General features: G+C 45.6%; 2 protein-coding genes across 3 annotated transcripts in view; one reads left to right on the top strand and one right to left on the bottom strand.

Moving 5' to 3' along the window:
- LOC135817643 (probable E3 ubiquitin-protein ligase HERC4) overlaps positions 1 to 2823 on the bottom strand; it is a 53043-nt gene extending 50220 nt beyond the window's left edge. Inside the window, exon 1 of the mRNA XM_065330867.1 lies at positions 2330 to 2823. Within this exon, the coding sequence (XP_065186939.1) occupies positions 2330 to 2561 (232 nt within the window). The 5' untranslated portion in view covers positions 2562 to 2823. The remainder of the gene's footprint in view (positions 1 to 2329) is intronic.
- A 540-nt stretch (positions 2824 to 3363) lies between these two features.
- LOC135817641 (uncharacterized) lies at positions 3364 to 13854 on the top strand. Of its 2 annotated transcripts, XM_065330865.1 has the most exons (10): positions 3364 to 3619; positions 3712 to 3794; positions 6322 to 6411; positions 7054 to 7567; positions 7985 to 8014; positions 8328 to 8414; positions 9064 to 9272; positions 9425 to 10539; positions 12638 to 12722; positions 13371 to 13854. In XM_065330865.1, the coding sequence occupies exons 1-10, from the start codon at positions 3512 to 3514 to the stop codon at positions 13435 to 13437; spliced, it is 2388 nt and encodes a 795-aa protein (XP_065186937.1). In that variant the 5' UTR covers positions 3364 to 3511; the 3' UTR covers positions 13438 to 13854. The 2 variants fall into 2 exon arrangements, with proteins under 2 accessions (XP_065186937.1, XP_065186938.1); XM_065330866.1 differs by lacking the exon at positions 7985 to 8014.
- Positions 13855 to 14537: the final 683 nt, after the last annotated feature.

Below are 14537 nucleotides of genomic sequence, written 5' to 3'. Positions count from 1 at the left end.
AATTGGGGTGTGACTTATAATCGGAGAAATACGGCATGCCCAGCAGCAACTCAACTATGCCCAGCAGCCTGGAATAGGTTGTGTACATGCTACCAGTTCAAAACCTTGAAGCTATAGAGCAACCAGGAAATTACCCATAAAGCCGACAAGAACAGCCAAGTGAAAGTTTGCTATGGTCTATTTCCTTGGCATGACGGCGTCGTGGAATAATCGTCTGGAGTGGCAGGTCTATATTACTTGATGACTAGTACTTGGCCCTGTGAACCTTTTTAATGGGCTCCCACAGTATGATGCACAGATATGTATATAATAAATGTAGAGCCGGCCGAAGGATATATTTCAATTACGTATTGCTGTAGTATAAAAACCGAGGCGAAGCCGAGGTTTTTTATAACTGGTATGTACCGTTAAGTACCGTTGGTCCGCCCCCTGTCGACTTTCTGCCAGCAAAGCGACTTCGGCGTATACAACCGTAATACGATGTTGAACCGACGCATGCACTGCTGTACACAATACGTGCCAGTGCAGGATGAAAATGTGCACAATCCAGCACATCGAGTCTGATCTTCTACGTTGTTGTACATCGTACTGCACTTGACAGCCTTGATCTAATTCCCGCCCCCTGCCGAAAACCCAGCTGGGAAGCGACATGGCGTGGGGAGGGGGGGGGGGGGGGGGGGGGCGGATCAACGGTACTTTACGGTAATTGCAATAAATCCTGAAGCTACTACATTTATTATGCATATGTTGACCTGCACCTTTCCCTAAAAAGGAGTATTTAAAAAAACATTTTATAAGGGGCCGTCCGTAAATATCAAACTTTTTTCACCATTGAAGGCAAACGAATTATTTTAGTTAGACCCAACCCCTCCCTCCCTGCCCTTCCCCTCAGAACCGAAAAAAATGTTGACATAGACATGCATTATACAACAAAAGTCGCAAGTGTGTCACTGCTCCTACGGCCATGTACATGTATTAATGCTTGCTAAAACGAAATTGGTCAACCCCCCTTCCACCGCATAACGAAATTATTTCGTTTTGTGAAAAAAGTTCGATATTTATGGACGACCTCTAAAAGCCAATAAAATTAATACTAAATAGAGGTTGCGACTTCGGCGATGATTTTGTTTAGGAATGGGTTTGCTCCCACACTGGAGCTCGCGCTATTCCGCCGACTTGACACTTGACTGACTCACGACTGCCATCCAGAGAACACGAGAAGTCCATCGAACCTTCGACTCGGCAATCCTGCAAGAAAGCACCGCTCCGTGCTCAATACACAGTGTTTCGGGGAATTCACCCCTCATCAGTTGAGCTTGAGTAGGCTGAGGAAGATTGTGCCTGAAGACCACCACTTATATAGTGCTGTCCAGGCACAAACATCACCAGGGATACAAACTTACAGAGACACTCCGTCCAGGAGCGACACTGACTCACGCTGCTATCTGGTGTTCACGAGGTGTTTGTCGCGCTGGAAACGGAGTGTCTCTGTAAGTTTGTATCCCTGGTGATGTTTGTGCCTGGACAGCACTATATAAGTGGTGGTCTTCAGGCACAATCATCCTCAGCCTACTCAAGGTCAACTCATGAGGGGTGAATTCCCCGAAACACTGTGTATTGAGCACGGAGTGGTGCTTTCTTGCAGGATTGCCGAGTCGAAGGTTCGATGGACTTCTCGTGTTCTCTGGATGGCAGTCGTGAGTCAGTCAAGTGTCAAGTCAAGTCGGCGGAATAGCGCGAGCTCCAGTGTGGAAGCAAACCCATTCCTAAACAAAATTAATACTTTTAATATGGCAATAAGTAGGACGAGCTGAAGCGACATGTGGACTACTTACTTGATTGCTATATTATTTCCTTTGTTCTCATTTTGTTCTTTAGTACAACGGTGATTCCTGAAGAGTGTTGTACGAAAACTTGTTCGAATCATCTTTTTTTCCATTGCCTTTTTCTTCTTACATGTATTTCTTCCTTACCCTTTAGGTTGTTTCTTGCATCGTCTCCATCGCTTACATTGTTAATAAAGTAGTCCACATGTCGCTTCAGCTCGTCCTACTTATTGCCATATTAAAATTATTGTCTCCTTGTCGAATTTTTAATACTGTTTATAAAATACTCCTTTTTAGGGAAAATTGTTATTGAGTCAAAGCAAATATATTTGAAATTGATATTGTTGATGGTGTGGCCACTAATTAAGGTGGGTATTTATTAAGGTCAACATATCAGGATATAAAGTGGCTTGAAAGTATACAGGACACACGAAGTACAATCATATACGTGTATAATTGCTGCCTGTGGAGGCAAACTCTAAACATGATGTTCATGGTCTTACCAGGTCGTGATCTGCTAAATGTCTGAGCCAGTTGACCTTGCTCGTTTGAGCCGAATGCCAACACAACACCACTTTTCAGTGCTACCAATGTGTGATCATAGCCACAAGCAACATCTTCTATAGCATTCGCTGCACAAGTCAAATGCCTCATAAACCTGGGAAGCTTCACATGTTCCTCCTCAATGCCTCCTTGGCCGAGTTGGCCCTTCGTGTGCCGACCCCAGGACAACATTACCAAATAAAAAACACCAACGCAGAAGGACCGAAATTTACACAACAGCCATGAGATTGAGAGGGAGAAATTCGAAAATGATTGAGACTCAACAAATGGCGAAACTCCAGAAGGACCCTTAGGTTCAATTCTGAGCTGAGATATGATTATAATCAACGGGTTTTTTTCTAGAAGAACGGAAACCACTTCGCTTATTGTTTATCTTCACAGCTGAACTAAAAGATGTTGAAACTACTACAGTGCTTGAACTGAAATAATTCTGTGTGCCAAAATGACATTTTGAAAGCTCATTTCGAAAGAACGCTGCATGGGATCCTGTTCACGCGTCATTACGAGTACATGACTGTACTCACTATGACTGTGTGTGTGAGTGTGTGTTGTATGTGCCCGGACCCGGCTGACCACCCGCTTCTATAAAGCTTCTTCAATGACTGTGTAGATCTACATAATATTATTGTACACTCGTACAAAGATCAAAGACCCCTGGCTAGTATCAGCCCGGTGTCATGTTGATCTACCCGGGCCCGGGTTTTGGCTACGATCTCGTACTCTCCATGCCATGGCCATGCAGTTGCAGGTTGCAGCGCAGCTGCATGCTCTGTCGAGATGATGTCTCACGCGTGCACGATCTCTGGACCATGGTCCATGGACCAGGGACTCGGATCCCCGTACACTGCAGGACCAGGCATGTTATACCGTATAGTACGGTATACGCTTCTGCTCGTAGCGCTAGCGCTAAATCCACGTGTAAAGTGTGCAACTCCAAGGAAAGAGCTCACGATTTATCACTCATATCCACAAGTGCATGCTGTTTCCCCGTGGTCCTTTTCAGTTTTCTCAACTGTATTTCCTAAATCCAACAACGTCGAAGGCGAGCTGCTTGTGGCTGTTTGTTGAAACGAACCGGTATTATTGAAGCCATCAGTAAGGACTGATCTTCATTGGTCTGAATGATGTCGAAAGGGAGAAAACCTCGGGGACCATCTTTCTCGGCGGATGACAAGGTCCTGTGCTACGAACCCGATCCGACGAAGGCTCGAGTTTTGTATGACTCGAAGGTATGAAATGAGTACATGTGTATGTCAAAGAATTCGCAGGAAACCATTTTTCAAAGAGATATTCTCTGTGGATGGCTCATTCTGCCTTGTAGGTCGTAGAAGTGGAGTATCAAAAAGAGGAAAAGGGCCGCAAAGTAGTGAAATATCTCATTCACTTCAATGGCTGGAATCGAAGGTTCGTACATTTTCGTGTTGAGAATTTCTGAAACATTCTTTTTAATTGCTGTCAATAGAATGGAATATTGTCGACTAAATATTATGTCATCATTGACTAGTTTAGACGATGTACTCTAGCCGCTTGGGATATGAAATCGGGTGTGATGTCGTACCAGTGCCGTGGGTAAAGGTCTCGTACTGATTTATTTTCTGTGTTTTTGTACAATCTTCAGTCCTTAGAAGACCTTGGGTGTCCCTGTCTGTTTGTGTGGATTATTTAGTATATTTTCTATTTTAAAAGTGCAGAAAAATTCTTCTGATTCCATTTAGATTGTGTTGGTTCCATCTATGCATTCAGTCTCACAAATAAGTACCTTGGGTATAGCGACAAATGGTGACTACTAACCTTCCCAATGCCCTATTGGCTTCTGTTCAATCTTGGATATAACAAGTTGCAACAGTTTTCTAGACTGTTCTTTAAAGGGGAAGTTAAGGCAAAAAATAAAATTTCACCAGTTGTAGTCTTCGGGGTGCTGAGTCGAATGGTCTTGGTCCGAGAAAGCTGAGACGCTCCCTTCCTACTTGAATCCCAATCGAACTCGCGCACTTCCACCGAAACTGGGTGACTGCGCCCTACTAGATGGGGATTTGTATGCAAAATGTCACTAAAAGCGCCGTTTCGTTCTTATAAAAGTACGGATGACCGCGATTGGCCCATATGTTGTAGTCTTTTGGACGCTGAGTCGACTGGTTTTGGTCCGAAAAGGCTGCGATGCAGCGTTCCTCCTTTATTCCCAATCGAACATGGTTGAACAAGCGGTCACGTGCTCCTGCGTACACCAGTCAGCTGGTCACCGTGCCTGCAGGGTACAACTTACTAGCCTGTTTGACCTTTTTTGGGTGCAGTCCTGTCACTCGAGTTGAACTCGAGTTGAACCTTGGTGTGAAAGTTGTCGCCTACTGGCGTGGTGACCAGGTGATTTGGGCACCCGGAGGGACGCTGCATCGCAGCCTTTTCGGACCAAAACCAGTCGACTCAGCGTCCAAAAGACTACAACATATGGGCCAATCGCGGTCATCCGTGCTTTTATAAGAACGAAACGGCGCTTTTAGTGACATTTTGCATACAAATCCCCATCTAGTAGGGCGCAGTCACCCAGTTTCGGTGGAAGTGCGCGAGTTCGATTGGGATTCAAGTAGGAAGGGAGCGTCTCGGCTTTCTCGGACCAAGACCATTCGACTCAGCACCCCGAAGACTACAACTGGTGAAATTTTAATTTTTGCCTTAACTTCCCCTTTAATCACAGGACTGACTGCATGTTGTTTGAAAGGCTGCTCTTGTATTAATACTTGAACATTCGAGTACACACACGCACACCATTTGGACCATTAGACGCCCATCGCCAGAGGCGATGATAGCGATGCCACAGCAGAAGCCATAGCAGCTTGTGCTGGGATTGCACCATTCAACAGCTTGCAAGGCTGAAGAATTGACCGCCACTATTCAGCCTTTACACACACACACACACACCCCTGTCCTGTCCTGTCGAGCCACTGCCACAAGGGTCACGTGGAACACAAACAACGAGAGGGCGCCAGGATTCAGGTCACCTACGACTGCTACTCAAGACTGACGTATGACCGGGGGAGAACCTGAGCAGCACACACGCACACACACGCATGCACACACATGCACGCTACCAAGTTGCAACGACAACCTCTTATAAGAATTTGAAGGAACGTTTGCTTTTTGCGAGTACTTGTACTTGGCGCTGAGTGAACAACACCAAAGCACTAAAAGATAAGAAAGGGGTCAAAGAAGCATTACGTACGATATTGCTTATTTAACATGTAGTAGGTGGAACGGGATGGGGCAGGTCTGTCTACATGACGAAATGTATCTTGCTGGAATGCTACACAGTGACAGAAGTCTGTGGAACATAGGCTCTTCTTGGTCTTTTCCGTCTGATTGCCCTGCTACTCTAGTCTGTAGGTGGGTCACCAGCGTGGGTGGGTGCGCACACGCGCAAACACATCTGGCTCTCTCCCTCTCAGATAGTTAAATTTTCAAATTTCGGTCTTTGATGGCATTGAGGCCAGTTTTGAGTGAGCCCTCTCTGGTCACTGTATGTGATTCGGAGCACTAAACGATCCCTACTATTATATTACTTAGGATAGGGCCCGAGGAGGTGCTCAAACCAGACACTAAATGGTCAAGGTTACTCTGTGGAAAATGTATAAAACTATCTCACACTTTTCACCTAGCTCCTCTACATTCACGTGTAACATTTTAAATACATTGAATGTCTCTCCTTTGCTTGCCCATCCTTGTTCTATCCTCTCTGGTTGTTCAGTGCGGTGATCGATTCCTTATGGCAGCCACAAGGAAATCAGATTCGCTGTTGCTCTGTGACTGCGGATGATTGCATCCGTATTATTCTCATGTTTTGCAGTGTTTCCTCTTCACCTCTTTAAAATCGTATAGGTGCCTAATATAGAGTATATTATTATAGTATGGTTTGGGGCTTTGGTTTTCATTTTGACAGTTGGGATCGCTGGGTATCTGAGGACATGATACTGGACATTACGAAGGAGAACAAGTTAATTCAGAAGGAGCTCAATGAAGAAGCAAAAAGGTATGATTGATCTATGCTCTGTTTCGTGTGTGTGTTTCAAGTCAGAGTATTCATTGTGTTCTTTCGAGTATCCTTGAGTCTGCATTGTTTTTGACTTAGGTAAACAAAACAGCGTGTAAATATAATAGAGACTGAACCCCTTGATATCCACTTTCACAGCATCCCGCCTTTTTCAGAACGCACGATGCATGTCGTACAAAGCATGTGCTGGGCGCCGACCTTCATCGCGAGTTTGTGTTTTGGCCGCTTTCGAAACAAATTTTTAAACATTTTCTCCCGTTGCTGTAGCTTTTCACCGTACTCGTAGTGCAAGTTGAGTGAAACCCTGCCGAATGTATGACCACAGACTCGTACAATGTAGTGCATGCCTTGACAGTATGGCTCATGATCTCCAGAAAAGTCGACGACGACAAAAACGATTGCCGTGGGCCAAACCAAGTTGAGTTGCACACTCTTGTTTATGTACTCTTGTTACATGTATATCCTTGCATCGAGCTCAATGTTGTCAACCCTGTCACGTTCTCAATTGTCATTCTGGCTACTCTATATTATGTTCATAATGCTGTTTTGTTTGCTTTGGAGCACCACCCTTGATCCATGTATCGTTATTATCTCTGCTCTGTGTGCCCCCGGCATTTGTAGGAAATCACGCAAGCGCTCTTCAAATCACTTTGATGATCATGGGTCGGTAAAGAAGCGGTACCGCACGTCTTGTGGTGGCTCACAGGGAGTGCAGCAGCGCAGTGGTGATGACAGTGATAGCTGTAGTGATTGTACTGGGTCTAGTTCTAGTAGTAGTGATGATGATGATGACGATAGTGATGACGCCAGCGATGAAGATGGCAGCGGCAGTAGTACTGATAGGTCCAGCACTTCATCCAGCAGCAGTGATGATGATGATGATGATGGGCGGCATCACAGTCGCCGGAGACACCGGCAACACTTACTACACCGACAGCACCGACGTAAGCTCGAGAAGCTACAGCAGAAGCGGAGGCGAGGGCCGGGCCGCTCGCCCAACGTGTTGGCAAATTCGGACGATGATTTCGTTCCTGATCGTCGCCTTCATCAGCATGGTGGGAAGAAGCGCCGCTATATGTGTTCCAACAACTTCGATGCAGAGCAACCTGATAAGGTTGCTAGCACCAATACTGATGTAAGTGATTTCTTCAGAATGCAGCTAGCTATGCTTGCAGCCTGCAGTGAAGGACCATCCGTGTTGCATAGGGTCGTGCTTCGTTGAGTTGCACGCAAATCGCAGGCTGTGCAACCGTGCTCCACTTTGAATTGCTGCCAATGGTCAGGCAATACTGCCTGTACACTGTTGCAGTGTGTAGGCTGTGTGGAAGTCTCCCCTCCTGCTCACCTGCACGCTTCTAGTTGTGAAAGAATCTCCCAGCTTGGAAGTAACCAGTGACCGTGTATAACGGCGCCTGTATTTTCCTCGATTCCTTGCCATCTGTGAGGAAACTGGAGAATGAACTCTACCTCGATGTTTGGCCTATGAAGAAATTTTGAATGCGAAAATGAGATTTGCTGTCTTCTTGTACACGCAAAAACTGTTGTCTTGCAGCAGCTGACAACATTGTGGATAGACCGCTCTGTGAGTGATATGTACTGAGGGAGAGAGCGTGACATACTGCGATTGAAGAGTATGACTTCATTGCCGTAGTGTCACCAGCCTGTAGTGTACTGGTGAACACCGTTGCTGAACAAGAATTGATACTTTCTTTTCAGAGCCAAGAATACTGCTCCTTTTGGCGACTCTCTCGGGCTCTATGTTTTGGGTACCTACCCTGTTTCGCGTGCTTTTGATGTGTTCTGTGCTTTCTTCTCTGTGTGCTGATTCTTACTGAGATACTTACACATGCTGGCATGTTGTTGCGCAATGTGTGCACTGTTCTACTTGTGTGCAGGAGTGTAATGAAGTGCCCCTTGACATCACCCCTGGCTTACGCGACATGCTGGAGGATGACTGTATGAATGTGGTGCACTTCGGCAATGTGAGTCCACCGCCACTGTGTTCCTGTGTATTGGTACACGAAATACATAGAGGGTAATATTCTGTTCAGGCTCACGTTTGTTTACATTTAGCAGGTAACTGGTGAATAAACATGAAGCTCAGAGTTGCAACAGATGTTCTCCTCTTTGTCCTGTGTGACTTAGCTGGGCCTTTAGGTGCTCTCTCTCTCTCTTTCTCTCTCTCTCTCTCTCACACACACACACACACACACACACACACACACACACACACACACACACACACACACACACACACAATTTCTTTTCTCGTTTCTTCTGTGAATATGGCGATACTTCTCAAGTTCCTACTACCTGCAGGCGTGCACTCTTTAAAACTCTTGCTAGGCTGTAGTGTGAAGTGGACTAATGCTATCTCTCTCTACGTGTCTTGCCTGTACAGTCGACTTCGCTAATAATGACTGCGGATATAACTACAATTCGCGAATAACGACATAATTTTCATGCCCAGAGCAAAGTTCCATCCAACTGTGACACATATAATGAGACTTCGGGTATAACGACACTTTTCTGATGCCCCGCCGAGTGTCGTTATAAGCGAAGTTGACTGTATGTTCCATGCATTTCCTCTACTGAGATACTAGTATGGGTGTGCTGTTGGTGTTGATTCAGGTTCATCGACTTCCTGCAACTCCCTCCGTATCCGGTGTGCTAGATCAGTGGCTAGATCATGTTTCGGCTCAGGAAGTGCCCAACCATGTGTCGAGTACATCAGTACCAACGCGGAATCAGAGTGCTGCAGGTGTGACACTGCGTACGGTCACACCGCACAAGAACAGCAAGATCAAGCTCAAGTCGTCAGCACCGCCCGTGGTTGTGGAGTAAGTTGTGCTGAAGAACGAGTAGGTTATGGCTGAATTTTTTGCAGACTCACTCCTATGTGCCATACACATGATGGGTATTTTAAAATTGAGCTTGATCCGCTGTTTTGTTCCTTTTGTCTCGTCTTTGTTCCCTCTTTTTGTCCTTCTAGACCTTCATCCCAGCTGTCTCTGTGTCGTGAAGTGGTGGGAAGTGTGAAGACATTATTTGACTTCATGCTATCATCACAGCTCCTCTTCGACAAGGAGCAAGTGCAGTACTGCAGTCAGGTGCGGCGGAAAATGCCAACAACATCAGCAGCACCTTCTCAGAACGCTCAACCAATTCGAATCAAGGTTGAGGATGACTCTGCTAGCCGTGATGCTGTAGCTGCTGATAGCTGTGGTGCCACTGCTGCGACTCTTGCCGAGGCATCATCGACGATGAACAGTCAGCCAAGCGGCCACAGCTGTGGCAGACAGCATATCGCTGATCCATATGATGCTCCGACCAGTGGTACCAACTCTGTGCGGAGTAACATGTCCTACTTGAGCCGTGCTTCTGTCACTGAGCATTCCTACAGTAGGCCACCGGAATATTTAGTACTGTCAGAGGCTGCACGTGTCATACGGGAGACTGGCCTAATGGATAATAGAGGTTGCACTTCCACCGGTGATGTGCAGAAACCGCGCAGTCGACTTACCAACGGTAGTGCCAACGGCAGTGCTAGTGCTGGTGGTGCTAGTACAAGTACTGGCTGTGGTGCTGCCGACACAAGTAGTACAGTCACAGGCACATCACCTGCCAATCATGCAAAGCCAGTAGTTAACAACGAGGCTGCTGAGCCGCGGCGGACGCGCTCGAAATCGTTATCATTAACCGCCAGAGCTGCCGACACAGCATGTGATTCTGGAACACCTCTGAGTCAGCCGGGCACTGCTGGCACTGGCATCACCGTTGCAACTCAACCTCTAGCCCTAGCAGTCGCTCCTGCTAGACACCATCAACAGGCAGCCAATGCTTGTCATGCAGCTAGTACTAATCACACAGCTTGGTTTACTAATCAAACCGTGCGTACTAATCACACGGCAAGTACTAACCAAGCTGCGAGTAGTGAACGTACAACAACTACTAATCAAGTAGTATGCAGCGATGACAGTAGTATGCAGTTTGGTCCTCAAACCACGGTTACGCTCCGCCTCACAGATTCCATCTCAAAGCATGCCGTCAACTTCACCCTGCGACCGGCTGATGTGTACGGAGTGCCTCACTTACTGCGTCTTTTCGGTAAGCTTGCCATACTGTGGATGATTTGCTTTTTAGTAACGTGTGACACTGCGTGGTGTGCATCGTAAGGGGGATGAGACCATGGGCTGGCGAATCTTACTTCACCATCGCCCGGTATGCACGTCCAGAAAGAGTGCTGTCAGAGTCTCGCTTCGTGCAACCTTCAATGTACCATCATCCTTTCAGACCTTGCGAAAAGTTGCTTTTCTCCATGTCATAGCTTTACTGGTTGAAAGGTGAGTCTGAGCTTTGTAGTTCTGAAGCTGCCACCCAACCCCATTCTATATAAAGCGTTAGCTAATGAAATCCAATCTCACGGTTATACGGCAGAGTGGTATACATGGGACAGGCTAGTGAGTGTAGTGCTAGCTAGCACTGTGCAGCTTCCTGTGTTGTTCTATTTCTGAGGTCGGATTCCGCCCAGTGCCAGGCACAGCGGCATATTTGTACGTGTTTCGATTGCCACCTTGTAGTAAACATACAGTGAACATTGAATTACAATGTAAGAAGAATTGGCGAGATGGATGAGATTGAACAGCTTTCTCAGAGACGAAAAGCTAATCTCGGCAAGAAAAAAATGGAAATTTTAACTCTTCACCCCATCACCATTCTCTTCGAATGAATTACTTGAAGTAGAACCAACTAGAGTTACTAGACCCAATGAAAAATATGGAAGAGTAACCAAGAGTAACCATTACAACTACAGTCTGTATCGGCTATAGCGTAGTACCCTTTTGATTTCCGTGATTTTATCACTATAACCGATGCATCACTAAATGCGATACGATCAATTTTTTCTTTTCTTTTTCGATCGACGCATGAAAGGCAAGGAAATACTTCCGGCATGGCGTTTTGACAAATGAGCATGCTGCATAGTTGACAGTGCCTGCATTTCCATAAAAAAATTCACACACATGTGCATGTATCACTATAAAAATAAGCAAGGTGAAGAAAGTAAAAAAATTGGGCCTTTGATATTATTGCTACATGTGTTTTAAAGTTATCACTATAGCCGATAATAAGGGGCCGTCCGTAAATATCGAACTTTTTTCACCAAACGAATTATTTTAGTTTAGACCCAACCCCTCCCTCCCTCCCTCTCAGAACGTAAAAAATGTTGACATACATGCATATACAACGGCCATGTACATGAATCAATGTTTTCTGAAACGAAATTGATCAGCCCCCTCCCACCCCATAACGAAATGATTTCGTTTTGTGAAAAAGTTCGATATTTATGGACGACCCCTTTAAATAATAATTATAGTGTGTTACGCATGTTTTGATTCTTTGTTGCCATCATAATATCCGATATATCATTACATCCAATAATATTGGTTATAGCAAGGGTACATAACCCAAGAGTGTGCAACTGCCTGCACAACCTCTATGCTGTGCTGCGACGGCAGAACTTCACATCACGTGACATGGTTCAAAAGGTTATGCTGGCAAACAGTGCAAAGTGACCACAAGAGAGTTGTACCCAAAGCTGGGCTGCGTACAACCCAGTATCTATCATGCACTAGAGTGCACGGGTTCATCACGTGATGTGAAGTTCTGCCGTCGCAGACCCCATAGCTGGAGTTGCACACTCTTGTTTATCTACTCTTGGTTTAATATAGTGATATTTTTACTGGATAAAATATGTTTTGCTTTTGATATTTCATACCAATATCACTGTAGCCGATATATTCTTATATCCGGTCACTCTATAGCCGATACAGACTGTACTTCGAAGTAGAATGATATAATTTAGTGAAGAATGCAAGAGGGGAGAGAACCAAGAGGAAACAGAAAGAGACGGTGTGAATTGAGACAAGACTACCAAGATAGCATGCTATTTAGGAGGAAGCAATATTCGAGATCGCTTGAGTACTTGCTCTGTTTCTCAGACAAGGAATATTAGCACTCAATCCACTCATACGCTTGGTATGAACGCTAACAAGCTGCTTCTCGTAGCTAGAGACGTTTCCTCTCTACTTGTTATGTGTGTGGCTGGTTAGTGTTTACACTGCCACGAGTAGTACAGTGTAAGTTTGTTTTTGATTTGTAATTGTTTGTGTGTGTGTGCATACCTTTGTGTTGGTTTCTGCTGCAGTCATCTTGCCTAGTGTACTGGCCCGTATGTCGTTCAGTGATAGTCACCTTCAGGTGCTGTATGAACACCTGTACATGATCCTAGCGTAAGTCAACACTGCTAAAACTCCACGTCTCACTCACTGCTACCTCACTCTTCGTTTTCACGGGTTTTCACGGGTTGTTTTTAAAACCTATATCTTTGCGTGCCCTTCTTTGAAGTACGGTATGTGCACTTTCTTGCAACCTGCCCTACTGATCTGGTTTGCTTACTTTCACGCAGCGTATCTTAAGGGGCTGAGTGTACTACCGTCTTGGACATTGAAATCTGATGGGATGACCGGGGCGGCGCCCTTACTGCTTTTAGCGCGTACATGCACTGTAGTTCACGTACACACTATATGAATGGAACAGCAGTGCTCACAGCTGCAAAGCCAACAGCCCGTGGCCGCTTGATTTCTCAACGGATTTGAATGTGCGCTACAGTATGTTGTAGTACAGTAGAACAAAGCGGCTCTTTTCTGCTGCTAGGCAGTATTGTCAGTTTGGGCTTTTAGCTACTTCCCTTGAACGTTTCCCACATCTGCATTGTTGCTGTACAGTGCATGTGTTTTTAAACAAAATGTGTACCGTGCAATGGACACTGTCCATCTACCGTCTGCAGATATCCATGTCTCCAGTGTTCCTGTTCGCGCAGCATATAAACATTATTGATGTGGGTGTGTTATCTGTATGTTGTCATTGGATTGCTGCAGGTTTCTCAATGAACGACGTCAACAGTATTCCGCCGCTATCCAATATTCCAAAATGCCACTGACCTAGAGGCCTTTGCGGTGCCATTTTCATTCCCGTGCTTATCCTGTTGTTGTTGCTGCAGCTGCTGCTGTTGTTGCTGCCATTGTTGCTGTTGTTGCTGCTATTGATGCTGTTGATGTTGCTGATGTTGCTGTTGTTGCTATTGTTGCTATCGTCGTCATTGCAGACACATTTGACGTCCACCGTGCATCTAGAATTCAGCTCCATGGTGGCAAGTCATTTGTCTTGTGGGTTTATTTGTTTTTGTCCATGTCTATTATGTTAGGCTACCTGGCGTTGCTGTGCTGCTTGATTTCGCTTTGCTATTTCTGCTTGGGTGGCTATCCGTTGTCTGCGCTGATTGACCTCTCTTGCTCTCCCGACATATACCTCTCTCATCTTTATCGCGTACTCTTAAGGACTGGATCGACTTTGAAATCCCCCCTTTTGTCGACTGTTGTCTGGTGTGTTGGTAGTGAGGCTCGGCAGCAAGCTGTCCCCGTGGAAAAATGCAATCCCGCAGCCGCGGCAATTTCCGCAGAGATCGCTCTCATCGTACCATTGCCCGCGGAATCTGCGTTTTGCCAATGATTGGGGAAATTACTAGGGGTGAAACGAGTATGAAACGAGCAAGTGCTCGTTCCGCAAAATACTCAAAGTATCCTATGTACAGTGTATTGTATGCATGTACATCAAGCATTTCTGTTACTCTGACTGGTACTATTCCATGCAAGCACGAAATTATTGCTTGTCCCTACGTACCAGCAAAAGACAGTAGTTCAGACTATTTCCTGCACAAGGTTGCATGCAAGACTACATGTGTATCGGGTGTCCTACGTTCAGTGTTGCGAGAGTGTATGCAGTGCATTGTTTTATGCTGTTAGTTAAATACTCGTACTCGCTCGTTTTTTCAAAGAGTACTCGTCCCCAATTTTAGCACTCGTTTCACTGCTAGAAATGACTACACCGAAAGCAGCCGAAAAGCTACTTTTAGAGCACATTATTCTTTCACATCCACAGCAAGAGTCTTTACACTTGGTGCAACTTGGGTAATGAAGCGTTCGAATTTCAAATACTTGTACCGTTATCTACATAACTACACATGCTACCTCACTGACGTGCATGGC

The sequence above is a fragment of the Sycon ciliatum genome, chromosome 5 (genome assembly GCF_964019385.1).
Source record: "Sycon ciliatum chromosome 5, ocSycCili1.1, whole genome shotgun sequence".
Classification (NCBI taxonomy): domain Eukaryota; kingdom Metazoa; phylum Porifera; class Calcarea; order Leucosolenida; family Sycettidae; genus Sycon; species Sycon ciliatum.
Note: the sequence above shows the minus strand (reverse complement) of the source record. Positions and strands in the feature narration are given on the sequence as shown.

What these genes read in the sequence shown, in the direction of transcription:
- LOC135817641 (XM_065330865.1), top strand. Translation starts at nt 3,512, where the DNA reads ATGATGTCGAAAGGGAGAAAACCTCGGGGACCATCTTTCTCGGCGGAT. An exon ending in TTGCTAGCACCAATACTGAT is followed by an intron (nt 7,568 to 7,984) that starts GTAAGTGATTTC and finishes GTTGTCTTGCAG; the next exon opens with CAGCTGACAACATTGTGGAT. An exon ending in ATGTGGTGCACTTCGGCAAT is followed by an intron (nt 8,415 to 9,063) that starts GTGAGTCCACCG and finishes GTGTTGATTCAG; the next exon opens with GTTCATCGACTTCCTGCAAC.